At 41.6% G+C, this 20766-nt stretch overlaps 1 protein-coding gene across 1 annotated transcript in view; it reads right to left on the bottom strand.

The window, feature by feature from the left end:
- The window catches only part of TBC1D15 (TBC1 domain family member 15), a 54495-nt gene extending 39927 nt beyond the window's left edge, over positions 1-14568 (bottom strand). Inside the window, exons 1-4 of the mRNA XM_018558058.1 lie at positions 14447-14568; positions 8148-8246; positions 5701-5775; positions 2219-2351 (exon numbers count right to left, since the gene is read on the bottom strand). Coding sequence (XP_018413560.1) covers positions 2219-2351; positions 5701-5775; positions 8148-8246; positions 14447-14470 — 331 coding nt within the window. The 5' untranslated portion in view covers positions 14471-14568. The remainder of the gene's footprint in view (positions 1-2218; positions 2352-5700; positions 5776-8147; positions 8247-14446) is intronic.
- Positions 14569-20766: the final 6198 nt, after the last annotated feature.

Here is a 20766-nt window from a genome sequence, read left to right as displayed (position 1 = left end):
TGGACTCCAGTGATAGATGCATGGCATTACTCAGGATGGGATTTTTTGGTGGTGACAACAGTGGACCGTGCCTGCATTATATGTGTGTTGAAATGGACACTTGTAGCTTCCGTTAGACGTTCATATGACAAGGTGACAGCACTATCAGGAGACAGATGAACCAGGAAACTAATTGCAGAATTACCAGGTATTATTTTAATGAAAGCTGCAGTTTTCAAAATACTGAAATTCACTTTTGAAATATCTGTAGAAAAAAAATAATAATAATAATAATAATAATAATGATAAAAATACTCAAAATGACCAAAAGTGTTAAAAGGTTAAAAACAAAAAAAAAGGTTAAAAACTCCCCCCCCAAAATGCACAATTGTTAAGGTAATAAAGTATATTTAACCCAAATAACTTAAATCTTATATAAGCTATAACATGGTGATATAATTTTAAAAGTTTGTTTAATACTTTTAATTCTGCAGATATCACTAAAACAATGTCTGGTGATCCTACCAAGAATTTTCTTGTTCAGGCACTTCCACTGACAACTATCTCCCAACAGGGCTTCTACATGGTCACCCTGTCATTTGTACTTTTGACTACAAGCAGCTGTGCCAACATATATTGTGCAGGCATGGTTTACCATTGCCATCATCAGAGAGCTGGTCCTAGCAATGATGAGTAGCAAATACTGTAGTGAGCATAAGTATACAGGAAGTGGCTGAAAAAGGCAGCACTGAGATGCAAAAAAAAAAAGTATTCTAGGAATATAAAAACAACCATTGTTATTGAAACACAATGCATCAGCAAGTCAAATGTAATCTAGTTAGGGTTTACATCTACTTTACCATACAAAATTTACATTCACATGTGTTCTTAGCTGCCATATTAGATGATTTGTAAAAGTACACATACAAGCAAGTGGAGATGATGAAAGGTTGAACACAAGTAGAAAATTAACCAGCAATCTGTTTCGTTACAGCGGTGTTATTTGAGTATGTCTTCCATTTTACAGACGACAAAATCAGTTAAGTTATTCAGTTCTAATACATTTTTTCTTTTTTTTTTACATTTTATGGTATGGTTAGTAATATTGAAATGGACTTCTTCTGTAATGATGAAGATATTTAAAAACTCACTGAAGTGGCTTCCTCAGTTCTAATGAGTATTAAGAACATACCCCAGCATTTATACCCACAAGGGCAACTCAGTGACCTTAAATCAAATTAATATGGTGAAATGTAATGCGTCAAAGCATATGCTGATTGCTTAAAGACCAGATGGGATACATTTAGGTTTGTGAAAACACTCACAAATTAACATAATCCATTCCCCATAATCCAATGCTATGAAGCCTGGGACAGGTGTACTTTCAATTAAATGGCTGAAGATGTAAATGGTTATCAAATCGCTGGACTAATAGAATTACATGTGCTTCCACAAAGATTACTCAGGCAGCAATAAGAATCGGACAATGGTCCTAGCTTTTTATTGTTGTTTTGTCTACATTGCTGTCCAGTTGCAGGAAAATAAGAGTGAATTACCCTAACCTCTAAAAAGACAGCAATGAAAGCCTGACTAAAGTTTGAAAAAAGGTTGTTCAAATACCAGGGCCGATACTTTGGCATTTTCAGGAGAACTACCAAGGTAGCAGCTGGAACCGGGCTCAGGCGCTCCACCACTGTCTTGTCTGTATTGTTTTAGAAAAACTGTCACATGACAATAAACAAAAATGTATCAGTACTTGTATCTGTGAGTACTTGGACAAGTATCAGTACTTGGTCTAGAAAAAAAAAATGGTATTGGTGCATCCCTTTCTATATATATTTATATAAAAAATAAATCATACATTTAAAACCGGGATGCACAAATCCCAGGAGCTTCGTCTGCTCCTCAAAAATATGACAGCTGCCTCCTGACGTTTGTGTTTTTCTCTAGTCTAGTCTTGGATCTGGAAAAGTATCTGTACTTGTACTGAGTACAGTACTTGGTATCTGAACATCCCTAGTTTGAACCCAATCCACACTTGATTCAAAACTATTACGTTGTGTCTGGAGTTGGTTTTTAATTCATTTCAGCTACTCAAGTCTTGTGTAAGGCACCATAAGATCATAACTCTTATTATATAAAAAGACATTCTAATCAATAGTGTTTTGTGCTTATAAACAATGTATAATAACTGTATACCTTCATGCGAGTCAAAACAAATGTGAAAGGTAATACAAACCCCCTTTTGCAAAGTTCTTCTTGAATGAAACTGTGCTGACCATATCCCACTCTGCTTCATAGCTGTTCTGATGTTCAGTGCCGATAGCTCGCTGCTTTGGAGTCTGATTCCACTCTACAACTGAACTAGAATCCTAGACAATGAGAAATATATTCATATATAAAGGTTTCTCCTGAATGCACAGCCAATTCTTGCTCTCTTTTTACATTACAGTTATATTAAAATAAAACCTTTGAGTAATAAAGCACTATTGCAAACTTGTCAGATCATGAGTTGAATCCAATATAATTAAAGAGACACTCCATCAAAGGGAAAAATGATCCCTTACAATGGGGGCTACCTCCTCACTGCAAGGGTTAACTGCTCGTTTTGGTCTAGGGGCTAAAATAAAGAAACTATACTCACCTGGTGCTCAGTCCTGCTGCGGTGACCACTCACCTCTCGTCCCTCCACTCTTGCAGTGGAATGTCCTCCGTCGTCCTCATGTCTAAGGTAGCTGCATGGGTCCATAGACTTCCATGCAGTTCAGGGGAGAAGAAGCTGTGGAGACCCATCTAGAAGCCAAGCAGGACTGAGGATTGAACGAGTATATTTTCTTTATTTTAGCCCCTATATGAAAATAAGTACAGCGTTTCCTGGCGTTCTTCTTTACAGCTGAACTCCAGGATAAGCAGATACAAGACGCATGTGTATCCTTACTTGAATCTCTGTGTGTTTTGTGTATTCTATCTAGATACGTGCAATAATCCAGTGTGACACTGGATCATTGTAATAAAAGACTAGTTACTGCTGCTCTCTCCCCTTGTGCAGAGTGACTGGTCTTGTATTCGACCCCTCCTGTAATTTTCTACACGCAACCTGTAGTGGGTGGACCTGTTGGGTCCCTCCCACAGCTCCCTGTACAGGCTATGTGCAGCACAGTGATGATGTAACTGCTACTTTTACAATGCAAAAGCTGGGTCTGCAAAAAGGTGCACACAAAAGGGATTAATATCATTTGTGGTTACCGGGGGGTATATTTCAAAGAAAGTTTATGTGCCCGGAGTTCAGTTTTGAAGTATATGTTAGTGCAAACAAAATATGCAGTACATCTCTGCAATACATGCATATTTCCCCATGTTTTGTCTCTTTAAAAACACTGCAAGTACAGAGAATAGCTGTTGATCTGCTGGAAATCCAGGGAGCTCCTAACTTTCTGTTGCGGGCTAACAATACCCACTTCTATTTTGATGGATTACTAATATATCTTATTCTCTTAGTCTCCTAACCAACCAACCTAACCAACCATGTCCTGTAGTCCACAAAAGTAAAATGGGCAGGGCCGACAACACTGCTTGGGATTTCAGTGCAAATTTGAATGTGTTATGGAGCACACAAAAGAGGAGCTCATCTGGTTTTGGATGAACGGATATTTTTCTGTACTTGAAGCTTTCTAAAATAGACCAGACATGGTAAAATGTGCATGTATTGCCGAGATGTACTGTATAGGTTTTTTGCTCTAATATTCACTTCATTAAAAAAAAGTCTGACTATTTCGGCCTGTTTTCTTGCACAGCATCGCTCTCTGGCAAGCTCTGGCAATGGATAAACCAGTACAGCCTGAAGCAAGGACACAGGGCCTGATTTATTAAAGTGTGACCTCAGATGACACAAACTTGTGTTCACTTCAAACATCCAAATACTTGCAGGGAAATTTACAGATATAAGAGCTCTTTTTTTTTTTTTGACTGGATAATTAAACGAAGGACAAGTCTTTTTCAATTCACTTCACCTCACTAACACTTCAGTAATTCAAGGCTCAGTTAAAAAGACGCAAGTGAACTTCCCAGTTGAGTAATTATAAAAAGGTCAGAGAGTAGTGGTTTCATCAAAGACACCATTCACCCTATATTTTTGCCATTTAATTAAATTTTTCAATAAATATTGGGGTTTAATAAGGAGTTGCGCTAATATTGCGCAACATAAAAATTTGCAACTACCACCATTTTATTCTATAGGGTCTTGGCATTCAGAAAATATATAATGTTGGGGGGTTTTAAGTAATGTTCCGGCCTAAAATGTGGAATATAACATGGGTACAAAAAATGAAAAAAAGGCCTCAGTCATGAAGGGGTTAACCAGCTACATCCAGGGGACGTTTATAAATGCCCTGAATCTCAAGTGCTTAAAACAAGATCATGGCTGCAGTTCAGCCGACTCCCAGCTGTAAAAGTGCTGCCAGTTCACTTTTATGGGTCTGTAAAAGGTGCCACCCGTCCCTCCCCATGCCCCCTCTCGTCTCCAGCAAGTCTGGGACAAGGGTAAATGACACCAGGAAGCACTGTGCGCTCAGTACTTTTGGGTCCAGAGCTGTCAGAATCCCTACTGAAATGCTAGGTAAACAGCCGATCAAGCACATCCCACAGTGTACTTGATTGGATGGAGTGGAAGGCAGTGGAGACATTAGGGGCTAATAGACCCCTGATGTCTGCATAAAGAGAACTTGTCACCTGCCCAATACCATAACACATGGAGCTTTTTCTCCCCCGTGTGATACGTTAAAAAAACTTAAATTATACTAAAATACAAATAAAAATTTAAAGCCACCCGGTTGCCCCATGCAAACACACACTAAAGCTGGGTATACATGGGTCTAGTTTTTTTTATTCAACACAGGGGCTGAAAAAAAAAAGAACAGTTTCCTCTATCAACGTTTATATTCTGACAGTGCCCGCTGTTCGCATTTTATTCCGACAGTGGCTCCTGTCAGAATACCCGAAAGGAGGGATGCCGGGTCAAAGGTTGCCAACAGCAGCACCCACTGTGCGAATTCCGGCTGTGTTTTAGGAACTGGCCAGAATTTGTATCACGTCTACCCAGCTTTAGGACATGCATGTGTATGTAAACTGCGATTGCATGAAACAACAGCTTGGCACAATGTAAGTAGACATAAATGATCCCCGGCAGGGCCACGGGGATCCTGTAAAACAGTGTGCTAGCCACAGTTACTACAGTGTATTGCAGCAATCTTCTAGGTCCAGGAACAGCCACTATGCTGAGCAACCTCCCCTCTGTTAAAACACAGTGGGTCGCTCGCTTGGCACAGCAGCCATTCTGCGAACGCCTAGTAATTTTTGTCAATGAATATTAGGCTTTCTATGATTGGACAAGGGGCAGTGCCGTGACGTCACTGCCCCTTTAGCTACTACAGCATTATACAGGATCCCAGTGGCTCTGCCAAGGACAATTTATATATACCTACATTGTGTCAAGCCGGACCAATGTAACTATATAAAAATATAAACAAAATATATAAACATTTCTATAGCTGGAGTTCAGCTTTAATTAACAGGTTTTATGAAACGTTGCTAATAATTAAACAGGTAAAGCAGCATGACTATCGCCAAAAGAGGACTCAATCCATGCAGTGTAATATGCTATTTCATACGTGTTGCTGTTTGTTATTTCTTTTAAATGGATGGATACACATATAAATAAAATACCTTTACAGCACACAGAATGTTTGATGAATCCAAAGTTTCTTCAAGAGGTCTCCAATCTACTATAACTTCACCATCCTACAAGACAAAAAAATTAACAATAGCACACATTTTAATACTGCTGTCAAACTCTTAATCAAAATCACATGATTTAAATCAGTGCCTGACTTTTTGAGGCCCCTGCACACAAACGTCTTTGCTTTCCTTACCTAGGTGCTAACTCAGGCCAATGAAGGAAACATATTCTTTAGACTGGCTGCTAGTAGTTAAATCATTGGTTGTCAACTTAAAAAGTAAACTGTGGCCTGAAAGCACAAAAGGACTGCACATGAGTCAGGATCTGGATCTGAACCCAGGACCTCTGCTGTGTCTGGCAGTGGTTCTTCCTGCTGAGCCACCTGAAACCTTGTATAGCTCCTTGCCTGATCTCTGTGCAATGCTTAGTTAAACCTAGTTTTCTATTGAACTCTGACCTTATTGTACCTCCGCAATTTAAGCCATGCCTCTGCACTTTCTGTTTGCCAGATTATTGTGCCAATATGTTGCTGTCTGCTCTACTGCGATACGATCCCCTCATACTGCTACCCGTGTACTGACCTTTGGCTGCTGTTTTCCACTTCAAAACCTAATACCTTTGGCTACTGACCTTGGCTTGATCTCTGACCACGCTTCTGCCTGCTCCTATACTACTACCATCTGCTTGTGTACCGAACCCAGCCTGTTATACCACGACTTTGCCTGCTGTTTCAGCAACTGGACTCCGAGCCTAAACCTAGCTCGGGACAGATGGTTGGAAGCTAGAGGGACACTGCTGGAGATAGTGGTATGTCCCTAAACTGTCATTATAACATCTTTACAAATAAATGAGTGAAAGCAAATGCCTGCTGCAAAGTTTTTGGGTTTGGGTTCCTGGCTGCTGCGGCACTGATAATACAAGTCAATGAAAACGTAGATAAACACCCAGGCGTTACCTGTGATATTCCCATCTTTTCTTTTGTATCACCTGTACATATGAGCTCTTAGCAATAATTAAAAATCAGAAAAACTTCTGTTTACCACCAATTACATGATGCCAAGCCGTATGTAATCTACTCTACTCTTGCTGTTGCAAGGACCACCTAAGTGTTGCTGGTAGGACTGAGCTGGTTCACGCATGATTCTGTGCACTTCAGCTTTCTCTCTCTACAGAATGGATGTATAAAAACTGTTCAACAGATAAATGGTTGCCCAAAGCCATCCATTAAGTTTTATCTTTCATTCATCGGAGACAGGAAAGAAGGAATCTAATAGGTTATTGGGCTATTGCAAGTGTTTGGACATCGGCCCTGTGTGAGACAGCAATGAGATTAAAAGCATAGTCCACCTTTTCGAAAAAAATAAATTAATGCACACACCTTAATATAATAAAAAGCATTACAAACACGATCAGTGGATTGCAGGTGCAATGCCCAGGCTCCTGTTGACTGTTCCTCCAGCCCTTGTCTGTACCTAGATACAAACATTCAGCTACGGGACGGGAGGAAGTACCAATGGGCTACAAGTGCACTGGCATCACCGCACTTGTATCCCAAGAGTCCCTCTGCTGCAGTGACAGACAGGAGTTGTAGTCTCTCCATTCACAAATCCTGGGAAAGGATCCATGAAGTGATCTTGCGACTGTATGGGTGGAATCACACAGCTGCCCCAATTTAGAAAAAAATAGCATAAGTGCATGTGCACTGGAAATACCTGGGCTCACTGGAAACACCTGGGCTCACAGTTCAACAACTAGGGCTTCCTGAACAACATTTTACGGATAACAAGGAGACTATAAAGTAGAACCGTGGCTAAGCTTTGGACGTCGAAATATTTACATATTCCTAACAAGCAGTAAATAAACGTTAAAAAAAGCCCTCGCTCACCTCTTTGCTGCAGCCACTGAGGAAGAAATTAATTCTCAATGTTTGCAGCAGATTCTTCCTGGCTTCACTTTCTCTCTGTAGCTCAGCTTCTTCCTGACATCCTGCCAGCCTTCTAGTCTCGGATGTAAACACAGAGCAGGCGCACAGGAAAAGGGTAAAGAGAAAACTGTCTAGGCTTGAATGACTTCACTGCTTCTACTGCCTAGATGAGAAACAATAGCCCTGCATTGGTAGGTTGTGTAGGTAGGTTTTTTTTATGCCTGGAGTACACCCTTCATTACTGATAAACAGCTATTCTTTATTTATATATTACATGTGCCAAATTTTGTTTTCTAAGTCACTCTGGCTAATGCAATTGTTTAAATCATAGCAACAAGACCACCTTATGGAATCATTGCACTACAACATCCTACTATCTATTTTCCATTACACAATGTGCACTGTAATTTCCTGTAGACAGGGGACATAATATCCTCTTATTGTGTCATATTTTGGCTTATAATCATTCAAATGTCATTCATAGTAACAAAGCATAAAAAGGACTCTTACCTTCTCTAAAACACGCAATATTCCCGGAATTAAACTGTCTTGATCATCCAATTTGCCACATGATGAATGTATGAAGACTCCTTCCTGGTCATACACAATCTGTTACATGAAAGAGAAATAATGCACATTAAATAAGCAGTTATTCAAAATAAATAGATTACTGTGAAAATTTGTGCAAACAACTGTGTGATATATAAAGAAAATCTACTTTCATTTACAATTGTTGGTTTATCCACTACTGTAGATGTAGAAGTGAGAAAAGGATCACTGGCATAAAGAGGTAAGTTACATCACCAAGCTTGAAAAGTAAAACAGATTGCATTGCTACAGCACAACTATACCCAATCTGTGTAGTCGCCGTTTCCACAAAAATCCTCCGACTCAGGACTGAAAGATAATTCCGATCTGAACAAAAACATTTTAGTGGACAGGCTGTTTGTTTAGTTAAGTATGTAACCTATTAATATTTTTTTTCTCACTTTTTTGACGCCGGGAGGGCTGCCAATATGGAAATCAACCAATCCCGTTGACTAGACATATGCAAGAAAAATAAAATATCATTGCCTGCCCTGCTTTAAGATCAGAGTAAGTCAATGAGAGGCAATACTATGCCTCTCCCCACAACTGACAGTTATGCCATGCTCCATATTTTTCTTTAGAGTTTGATCAAACCACGTCCATTGAGCTGTGTTTTCAATCCTATGTGCCCTGTTCATACCACACATACACAATGGTGTGCAAAAAAAAATCTCAAATGGACATGGTTTGAACAAACCCTAAGTGTACGTTCACACCAGATGCAGATTCTGGCCAGAAGGCACTGAATCGCACTGCGGCCGGCTCACTTTTTTGCGGGGCAGTATGGGGCGTGGCGGGCCATTGAAGTGAATGGCATCGTAGCCATGCCCTCCGGCCGCAATGCAATCGTCCGCACGGGATTGCGAGGCAATTGTGCCTGTGGTCCAGTGCGATCAAAATAGTGCTTGCAGCATTTTGATCGCACCGGACCACAGGCACAATGTGCCTTGCGATCCCGTGCAGACGGACGCATTTCGGCCTCACAAAAAAGTGACCGGCCGCAATGCGATGTAGTGTGTTTTGGCCAGATTCCGGCCGGAATGCACTGCATCTGGTGTGAACGAACCCTAAAGTCCAACTCAGAGTAAGCTGGAAAAAAAAATAGTCCCCCATCAGGGGTTTTAACCACTTGATGACCAGGGTGTTAAACCGCCTTCCTTTCCACTATTTTTCAGTATTCAGCGCTGCTGTACTTTGGCATTTATTCCGTCATGGAACGCTGTACCAAAATAAATTTTATAAAATGTTTTGGGGACAGATAGAGCTTTCTTTTGGTGGTATTTAATCATCACTGGGGTTTTTATTTTTTTACTATATAATTTTAAAAAAGTACCAAAAATCATGAAAAAAAAAAAACACCTTTTCCCTATGTTATGTTATAAAACATTTATATTTACCAACATTTTTAGGTAAAATATAAAAGATGGGGTCACGTCGGGTAAATAGACACCAAACATGTCAAGCTTTAAAATTGCGCGCACACGCGAAATTGTAAAAAACGATAATACCCAAAACTGACCATAGGCGATGCTTTAACAGCTTTTACCGCTCATCAGTTTAGTGTTATCAGTGATTGATGGCCCTAAAATTATTGCTCACTCCCACATTCGCAGTAATATGCAACATGTGTGGCATAATCCTTGTTTTTCGCACGTAAACGCACCCAACGCGTATTTACGTTTATATGTGCGTGCGCGCGGGTAACAAATATTTTTGGGGGGGGGTTTTTTCCTCCGCAGCAATTCATTTCTGCCACTAGATGTCCTCAGCATTTCAGGTTTATAGATATCCAGTAGAGATGAGACTGGTCTTAGTGTGAACCCAGTTTTCCTAAATTCACTCAAAACTGTGACCACCACCCCCTCTTCCCAACACAATCAGTGGCACCAATTGCAATGGGGGCATTACCCGCTCCTATGTAATGAATACATGTGGGGCAGGAAATGTGCCTCTCTGTAACGGATTGGGCCAGGAGGAGGGGTGGCAGTCAGTTTTGAGCAGGTTGGGCAAACTGGGTTCACACCATGCCCACCATAATTCTATCTGGATAACATAGGACACTCTGCAAGTGCAGGGTGCCATGGACCCTGAAAAGGCATTACCACAGCATCATGCTCTCTAACCAGAAATCTGGGTTGATATTCTTATACCAGAGCACCATAAGATGCTCTGGGCGCTGGGGTATTGAACTGGAAGACGAGCCTGCAATGTGCTGCCAGTGGCTATTCAATACTTTTTGCCACTTCTCCATTGTTGTAGCTTACGGTTTACCCAGTGCTGGGGAAGAAAAGGTTACCGTTGAACAACAATGTATACAAAACACCTTACAAATGTTACAGAAGATCATTTCACATCCTTGTTGTAATAACAACTGGCAGCTTGCCCATCCTCTGGGTGTGTCTGTCCAGGGAATTGCAGCTACATGAATGTTACTGCAAACCACATTATTTTCTGTTGAGAAAACAGCAATGTCTCAACACCAATGAAGCAAGAATAGTATATCCCATCATAAAAACACTGATTTTTCTACTTATACAAATTATTATTCCAGCAAATTTCAGCAGATTAAAATTTTTTTTTTTAAATCTTCCATTAAAAACCAACCTATTAATTTCATATACATTGGGGGGAATTTATCAAAACTGGAGCAGACAGAATCTGGAGCAGTTGCCCATGGCAAGCAATCAGCATCTCTCTTGAGTTTGCTCCGGAAAGATTTGAAAAGAGAAACTGATTGGTTGGAGTGCAAATCTGCTCCAGTGTTGATAATTTCCCCCTACTATTTCTTAGAAAAAACAAAAAAAACCCGATCATTAAATTTATTTTAATGGATGGGAAGAAATGCAAATATTGTTCTGATATAGTAGTAACAATGCAGGCACTTTATCGTCACACCGATCCCCATGAAGTCCTTTGGCTCCTTGGTACAAGCCAAGTCATGGTCAAGGCCTTCATTTGAATGTCACTTGGGGAAGGGAGCGGTTTAAGCTTGGCTAGAGCAGAATTCAATGGCCCAGACTGTGCCCATTTTCATCTTCTCCTTACGAAAATTCATTTTGCCAGGATATCATAATTATCCACTGGCTTCAATACTTCCTGAATTACTGAGATCTGACTTAAAGCCTAAATCTGAGCGCAGCTAATTTAAGTTTTGGTGTGTAAACAAATGTTACCTCTGTTCAACTGTAATACTTGGTTGGATGGCCTCATGGTACTTTAAAATCAATATTATTTTTCTACCAGATAGTACAGCTGTGATTTTTTTCCCTGAAGTTGATGTGTTGGAAGCAGAAAAAAATATGAAAATGTAAGGATTTGAGCAACTTTGACAAGGGACAAATTGTGGTGGCTAGACAGCTGGGTTAGAGCAACTCCAAAACAAAGAATGGTTTAAAAAGGAACACAACAACGAGTTTGAAATGTTGACTTGGCCTCCAAATTCCTCAGATCTCAATCCAAATCGAGCATCTGTGGGATTTGCTGGAAAAACAAGTCCGATCCATGTAGGCCCCACCTCACAACTTACAGAATTTAAAGGATCTGCTACTGATGGCTTGGTGCCAGAAAGCACAGCATACCTTCAGAGGTCTAGTGCAGCCCGTGTCTTGATGGGTCAGCAAAAGGGGGACCTATTTAATATTAGGCGGGTCCTCGTAATGTTATGGCTGATCAGTGTATATTCTAGAGATAAATCCACAATTCTACCCCTTTAGAAAACACTGACTCTTCCTCATCTAAAATATGCAGTTTAGTTTTGGTAACAGATACAAAGGATGGATGTTCTTGCACTAGAAAGAGTTCAGTGAAGGGTAACAAAATTAATAAGGGGTTATAGGAACTCAGTTATGAGGAATCATTGCTAAAATTACACCTATTCACTCCGGGGGGGGGACCCCAAAAACACTTAATTTTGCACATGGTATGTACAAATATTAAAGGTGAAAGTAGTATGGTAATGAAACGGTTTAGTTTAATGCAGGTCTGGACAAATACCAGGAGTCAGGTAGCCAATGCTCCTTAAAAATTACAGCCGTATCAATTTTGAGGGTTTCCCTAGTTGTTGCCAACGGAGCTTGCTGCTAAAAAAAAATAAAAATCTATTGGCGCCTGGATTGGACAGACTGGCTGCTAAATTACATATTAATTCGTCCACCCAAGTCTAAGGTCTCTAAAGAAGACGCACACCCTAACCCACAATCACTGTTATACTCAGGTGTGAGAGAGGGCCCTCTCTCACACCTGAAACAATACATAAACAAAACTGTAGCATCAAATGTGTGAAGATAAATGTGTAGCAGTCCTAAAAGATGTCTGTATACATTCACCATCTGAACACCTATAAAGTAAATAAATGTACACTCTAACAGTAAGGAGTAAGGAGTTCACCCACACCTGTGGACCTTAACCTCCTCTGCAATTCCAGAGTCCTAGTCTTAAAGTGTTTCTGGATTCTGCAGCCATCTTTCATGTGCTATGTGCAGAAGCTTAAAGGAGAACTCCAAAATTCAAGGAGACTGAGAAGGTAACTGGTGGTAAAAGAAGGAGACAATCAAAAGCATGGAGGCAACTTCTAAAACCCAGATTCCCTCAACCTACAGTTTCTGATGTACAGGTCTATGGTCGTGGTCCTGGCTTCCCAGAAGCTCTCACTGGTTCAGCCTGGTGACTTCCATGTCACTACAGAATAGAGGAACCAATGAGAGGTGCAGGAGACCCGGGAATACCACACTTCAGGAAATGTCAGTCTCCCAATGGATTTTGTGGCACAATCTTTGTAGGTTTGGGGTGGGGTTAGGGTGATATTTGGCTTTTAGCTTTCGCAGAAAAATTCAGCTTCAGTCCATAAAACAGTTTGCAGGAGCCTGTGAGCTACTGACACGGTTGCAATGCTTTCCAGGCTCCAATGCAAAATATTAATACAGTTTTTTTATTTCATCAGTGTGTGTGTTCATTAATTTCTCCATAGTTGGACAATGCCTTTTAAAGTTTATATAAAACACTTTTTAGATAGAGTAGGTGGGTTAAAACTGCTAGCTGTATCTAGTTAGGGCGAACTCCTTTTGCGTCCTGTCCTGTAAACTCCACAGGACATGCGAGACCATCATTCCAATCCCCTCTTAGACAGTTTTCATAGGGACAAGTGTCCCAACTAGAAGATTTTCCCCTCCATTCCTGTCCTGGTGACAACGGAAATGTTGGCTTCACCCACACTTTCATAGCTGGTGACATTGGTGATGAAGAGAATTAAAGAGTCAGGCCCCTTTTCACATGGGCTGATCAGGAGAGGATCCTTACACAGATCCTCTCCTGATCACAGCAGCACGGTGCAGATGTCACCATTGTGACATCCGTGTCCATCCAGTTTTTTTTCCCCTCCAGCTGGCAATGGAGCATGGAGGAGAAAAAAAGAAGAATTACAGGACCCCGTGCTGGTCTATTAGGGAATCGGATGTAAGTGGACATGTTCCAGATTACCCCCGATCTGGCATGATCAGGTCCGGAGTAACAGATCACTGATCCATTTGCTTTTCCGGACTTGGCTGGAGTCGGGGGTAACAAGGTGTAAACTGAAACCGGTCCATTTACACACGGCTGCCCACAGACTAACATTGGGCATCCGATCACACCGCCCATGTGAAAGGGGCCTCAATCTCCATAATGGTGACACATACAGCAATAAAACCTGACAGTAGTTCTATCCCTTCAACACTCTATCCAAATATAGGAAGAAAAAAAAGTTTTGCTTTCAGTTACACTTTGAACCCCAGGCTGGATAAGCCCTAGTGTCCAATGACAGCGGGGAACATTGATTACAATGTGGCTCTATGTTCCAGAAATCCGATCTCCTCACTGATTCTAAACTGCGATTGACAATTCCCGAACCCCACTGCTTTAAACTGTCATCATATAAGTGGACGCCAGGAAGAACGGACACGGTGGCGTATTGAGGCAAGGGGGTGTGACTGACAGGTGTCAGAGTCCACACAGCAAAGTAGGCTAGAAGCCACGGACGGTGCTACAAGCTACACACCAGATAAAATGCAAAATGTACACGCTTTATAAAATCAACATAAGGCTTTAATATACACACAGCGGGGAGTCATCTGCAGCTGTGTACACAAAATGTGACACTCTAACCGCTGGTCACCGTGCACTATAGAACCTGAGCTTGACTTAGCTTCCGGGATCACCGGGAAAACAAAACTTCCCTTTTCCGTTACCTTTCCTGTGACATGCGCCTCCATCTTGCCTACGAGTGTTTATGATGACGTCGCACACTTCACGTGCCCTAACACAACACAGACAAGCTCGTTACAGTAGCCTGCGCTCCAAGCCTCACTCCCAGATTAGCGTCCTGTATTTCAGGCCTCTCTCCTGAAAAGGTGTCACCTGTAAGTCCTACTTCCCGATCAGTGTTGTTGAGTTGCAAGCCTCGCTTTCATATTGGCGTCAGGTGCTTCAAGCCTTATGCCCAGATCATTCCAAACCACACTCCCAGATCAATGTCACGTGCTGCAGATTCTGTGTATTCAGCGTTCCAAGCCTCACTCCCAGATCAATGATTCTGTGTTTCAAGCCTCACTCCTAGATAGATCAGTGTCAGGTCTTGGAAATCCTATACCCAATCAGTGTACTGAGTTCCAAGCCTCATTCCCAGATCAATGTCACGTGCTGCAGATTCTGTGTGTTCAGCGTTCCAAGCCTCACTCCTAGATCAATGTTCTGTGTTTCAAGCCTCATTCCCAGATTGGTATCTAGCGCTACAAGCCCAATTCCCTGCTTAGAATTCTTGCGCTCCAAGCCTCAATTCCACGTTTGTGTCACGCGCTTCAATCTTATCTATTATATTGACGTTTAACGTCAACACACTGACAGAGATCTTATCCAAATGTCACTTGGTTTTAGGGCTTGTTGATGGCTTGTTCACAGGAAGTCCATAGTCTGTCCAGACCAGAACAGTTAGCCCCAGGACCAAAAACGCACCCCCAATGTATCCCTACGTGATTTCTGGGCTACAGTTCACACCTTTGCAGTGCTTTCCGTTCCAGACCGAAAAAATACTGCATGTCTTATTTTTTTCTGGTGTGGAACGCGCAAAACACGTCAACGCATCAAAAATGCACGGAATGCACTGTAAAGCCCATTCTAAGCTAAACAAAAGGACCATAACGCGGCAAAATAGTGGTACAATTGCACTGCGTTTGCAGATCTGGTCCAGACATGGTGTGAACATAGCATGAGGCCAGGTTCACATTGTTTTCCGTACCAGATGCATTGCGTTTTTTTGGGATGCAAACTGTTCTGGTCTGGACATGATCAGGACATGGTGTGAACAAGCCCTTAAAATAAGCCCACAAAGGCAGGTCCACAGACTAGTTGGAGAACAGAGGGTTAAATATTTCAGTAAATGCATACCCAATGCACAGATGGCAAAAATGAATACATTTCAATGAGTGTACCACTGTGCCATGTTGAGACACATCTATAAAAAGAAAATGAAGGAGGAGCAGTCTGCATTCTTCCACAATGCCACGTGTACAAATGGGCACTGATGCACAATGCAACAAAAAAATTTGTTTTAAATTGCATGTAAACATCTGTACGTTTGTTTTATGCATTTGCTGTGAATGCATCCTTTATCCTCACAGTTGATATCTGACTAAGAATAGTATTAATATCACCATACAGTCAAAACATAATTTACAACCATTACATAGTCACTTAAAATTCTACAGCATGGTATTAGGACAAAACATCAAAACATTAGTAATATACATAGCAGCACAAAAGTCACAGTACTGAAACATATGTTAATCTAAAGTAATGACCCAAAAACGTAAACATTCCAAATATAAAATAAATGGCTATACTGTACTTCACTGGCCCTGCAAGGGAAACACCTAAATATACACTGAGTGGCCAGATTATTATGACCACCCCATCAGTACTTCGTTGGGCCACGAGATGACTCCACGAGATGACTTCGTTGGGCCGCGTCGTTACTCCATGAGATGTTGAAAGGTGATGCGAGGAATCCAGTGGCGGACCTAAGGAACAAAGGGCCCTGGTGCAAGATTTTTTTTTTGGGCCGAAGCAGCCATGTTCTTGTTTTAACCACTTCTGCGGGCCGCGGTCTATAGATGTACTGCGACCCGGAAGTGGTTAAAGTGACATTAAAGTAAACATTTTTTATCCCTCCACCCAATGTTAATGTCAGCACTTACCTTAATTGATGTCTCTTAATCCGATATTCTTTCCTGATGTTTTCATCTGTCCCTCCAGTGGTCCGACGGGTGTCCGATCCAGCGCTGACTCCTCTGTCATTGCTAGCACTTCCTGTCCTATCCCACGGTGTCTGCATGCAGGTGCATGCTTCCATAGACTTACCTTGCGAAAATCTTCCCTATTTATAATGGTCTGGCGCTCTAGCAACTTCAGCGCAAAATTAATTATAGCTAATTTGCCTACAAACGTCAGGTGGTCATAATAATCTGACCACTCAGTGTAGATTCCATGGGATGGGGGACCAGTGAACACCTCAAATCACTTCAAATATAAACTCATGTCCCACCACTGGTTGAGACCCAAGCGGCATCCTCGTTTGCAACTTAAAGATCCACCAGGTCTCCCGTTCCAAGAGTCTGGGGTATGTGTCACCACCTCTCATGTGTATTAACGCTCTCTACATCATGGGAAGTAAAGGAAGTCATATTGTTGCCATGAAAATCAGGAAAATGCTTAGATACATTTGAGGGGCAAAATGCATTGAGATTTATTGCGTGAAATAGTGTTCCCCAATTCGCACCCTTCATGGGCGAATGGTACAGCCAATTTATTGCAAATAACACTTTGTACATGTAATCAAATATATTACATTGTTGGTATTGCAATTGATACACTAATCAGCCATAACATTATGGCCGCCCGCCTAATATTGCCTTCTTCCCATAGTGCATCCTGATGCCATCCCTTCCCCAGGTAAGCAACTCTCACGCACCCGGCCATCCACATGATGTAAAAAGAAAGTGTTTCATCAGATCAGTCCACCTTTTTTCATTGCTCCAAAGTCCATTTCTGATGCTCGTGCCCATTGTAGGTGCTTTTGATGGTGGACATGGGTCAGCATGGGTACCCTGGTCTGTGTCTACGCAGACACATACACAACAAACTGCTATGCACTGTGTTCTGATACCTTCCTATCAGAACCAGCATTAACTTTTTCAGCAATCTAAGCTACAGTAGCTCTTCTACTGGATCAGACTACACGGACCAACATTTGCGCCCCAGGTGCATTTCGGACTGGCACCCGACCTGGAGCCACTCGGACCGGGACCCGACACACGCACTTAGTGCGTGCGTGTGTTTAGGCTAGTAAATCACCCCCATGGTGTCTGTGTGAACCTGAGCCAGCACTACAGGAAGAGGCACTCAGCTGCAAAGGGAAGTTCTCCCCAGCATGAGAAGAGATACAGATTTAAAAGGAAGAGCAGCAAAGAGAAGGGAAACAACCATGGATTACAGTAAGGCGCACATTACAGTATTGGTTTATGTTAAAAAATCTGAGGGTTTAATGTCACTTTAAGACTTGCCTGCCTATGACTGTCACCGGTTTTCTTTCCTTGGACCACTTGTGGTAGGTTCTGACAACTGCAGACCGGGAACATCCCATAAGAGCTGCAGTTTTGGAGTTGCTCTGACCCAGTTGTCAAGCCAATCTGGCCATTGTCATTCTCTAAAATCCTTACACTTGCCCTTTTTTTCTGCTTCCAACACAATCACTATCTAATACATTAAGACTTTTCCGCCCATAACCCCTTCACCAGTTTTCCTTCCTTGACCACTTTTGGTAGGTCCTCACCACTGCAGACTGGGAACATCCCACAAGAGCTGCAGTTTTGGAGTTCTGAGCCAGTCGTCTAGCCACCACAATTTGGCCCTTGTCAAAGTTGCTCAAATCTTTATGCTTATCCATTTTGTCTGCTTCCAACACATCAGGGACACAATGTTCACTTGCTGCTTTATATATCCCACCCACTTCCAGGTGCCATTGTAACCAGATAATTAACGTTATTCACTTCACCTATTAGTGGTCATAATGTTATGGCTGATCAGACTATATTGTCTAATTGGATACTCCTTTTTTTGTTTTCTTATGAACTTTACAGCACATACATGTATTATATCCACAGTTATAAGAGCCTGCAGTTGATAACCAAGTGTTCCCTTGTATTCTTCTGCTAGGGGACAGGATAGAGTCCAGTGTGGGAGACCTTCTAGTAAGGAAACGACAACCTACCTTCAGAATCTCATACAGTTGTTTGTCATTAATTAATATTGGTAGATGACCATCAATAATACTCTCAAATCAAAATCTTTAGAATTTGTTGTAACAAACATTATTCTCCTATTAGCCAATCATCTTTTATATACAGGTGAAACTCGAATAATTAGAATATCATGCAAAAGTAATTGCAGTAAGTGCTGCAAAAGGGGCCCAAACCAAGTACTGAGTACATATGAATGCTTATACTTTTCAGAGGTCCGATATTGTTCTATGTACAATCCTTGTTTTATTGATTGCATGTAATAATCTACTTTTTTGAGGTTGTGGATTTGGGGTTCTCGGGGTTTTCATGAGCTGTAAGCCATAATCATCACAATTATGACAAATCACGGCTTGAACTATCTTGCTTTGCATGTAATGAGTCTATCTCATATATTAGTTTCACCTTTTAAGTTGCATTAGTGAAATAAATTAACTTTGCACGATATTCTAATTATTCGAGTTTCACCTGTACATGATCTGTCATCTGTTAGCTATGATGATGTGGATTACATCCATTGAAATGTACTCATTTTTGGTGCCTGTACGTGTTGGGTATACATTTATTGACACATCCAGGCACATTGGATATGAATGGGCACTAAATGTTTAACCCTCTGTTTTCTAACTGCTGCTCTGCCACTAGTCTGTGGACCTGCATTTGCGAGTCTTTTTAAAATTTTGCAGCTCGTGCCGATTTCATGAATTCCCAGCCTCTTTTTCAGCTCAGCACACAGTCACATGATGGTTATTCAAAAAATAAACTATGCCTTTTGTGTGGTATAAAACCCGTCCTTTTTGAAATTACAGTTTAAAAGCAAAATATGCAGCTTCTCTGAATCTTTTCGCCATCTGTCACTAGTGAGGGGTGGGCACGCCTCCTTCGCTGACTGTTCTGATACTTCCTTCTATCCCTTTCACTTCCTGTGTCCTAATCATTTCTTAGAAATGGTTCCAGAGATAAACGTCAGCTTTTATTAAAAAAAAAAAAAACAAGTTAAGCTGAAATCTACATTTAGTCCTCTCAGTGCGTCAGAGTGTGGGGACATCAGTATCCAGCGGCCGGCGGGCCCCCCATCTCTGCGCCGGGAGTGTCAGATGAACGGATGATCCGACACTCCCGGCGCAGAGACGGGGTGCCGGCCGGCCGCTGGATACCATCTATGCACAGGCCAGGACTGTGCTGGGCCCCCCTGAGGCCCTGGTGCGCCGGCATCGGCCGCACCGGCGGTAGTTCCGCCACTGTTCAGACGAGTGGCAGGCTCCACTGCCCCACTGAAAAGCCGAACCACTGTGGATCGCTTTTCAGAGCTCAGTAGAGTTGCAATGTTCAGGAAGTGATACTGCCACCTCCTAAGTGTGTGTTTTTCTTTATTCCAATGGGGACTTTCAAATGTAATACCGCTCTGCATGTGGTTTGGCACAGTCCCACACCCAACATGCCAAGGTTAAAAATTGTGTGCGTCCATGAAACGGCAACAAAATACGGTACCCCAAATTGTCCATAGGCAAAGTTTGAAAGCCTGTACAGGTCATCGATTTAGAGATCTCCATAATTATTGGCCCTAGAATTACTGCTGCCACTCTGGTGCATGCGGAGATACCTAATATGTGTAGCATGATCATCCTTTTTTGTACGTAGGTGCAACCAACACCTGTTTATGTTAATATGCGCTCGTGGGGGACTTAACTTTTTTTGTACTTTTTTGTTTTCAACTTAATCGCTATCACATATGGGGGCTTACGAGCCCGCCAATTTTGCAGATTCTCAAGACAGTTCCATTTAAGGCATGCCTCTGGTGATAACTATCATAGCTGCCAGTTCTCACCTGAACCATGCCAACTGCAGATCTAAAAGGAGGCTAAGATGGCGCCGTCTTCAGCCGCAAAGGATAGGAAGGTTTAATTCCATTTTATTTTTTTTATTTTTTTTTATTTTTTTTCAAATTGACAATTGTTATTGTTTTGTTCTTTTCATATGTTGTATACAAGAAATACAAAAGTTACATGAAACATGAGGCATAAAATACAAATTAAGGCAACATACAGACCTTAGCCAAGGTATACCTAATGCAGCTCTCATCAATGCACATTAAACCCACTGCGGCCACCAGACCATAACCAGCTGAAGTACATGTTCCCCCTTCAGGGTGTGCAAATAATGACATCTGTGGACTACCGCTAGTGCAAAAAGAACACAAAGGTATGCATTTGTAT

The sequence above is a fragment of the Nanorana parkeri genome, unplaced genomic scaffold, assembly GCF_000935625.1.
Source record: "Nanorana parkeri isolate BGI_ZX_2015 unplaced genomic scaffold, ASM93562v1 scaffold318, whole genome shotgun sequence".
NCBI lineage: Eukaryota > Metazoa > Chordata > Amphibia > Anura > Dicroglossidae > Nanorana > Nanorana parkeri.
The sequence above is the reverse complement of the archived record's forward strand: the minus strand, read 5'-3'. Positions and strand labels throughout refer to the sequence as shown.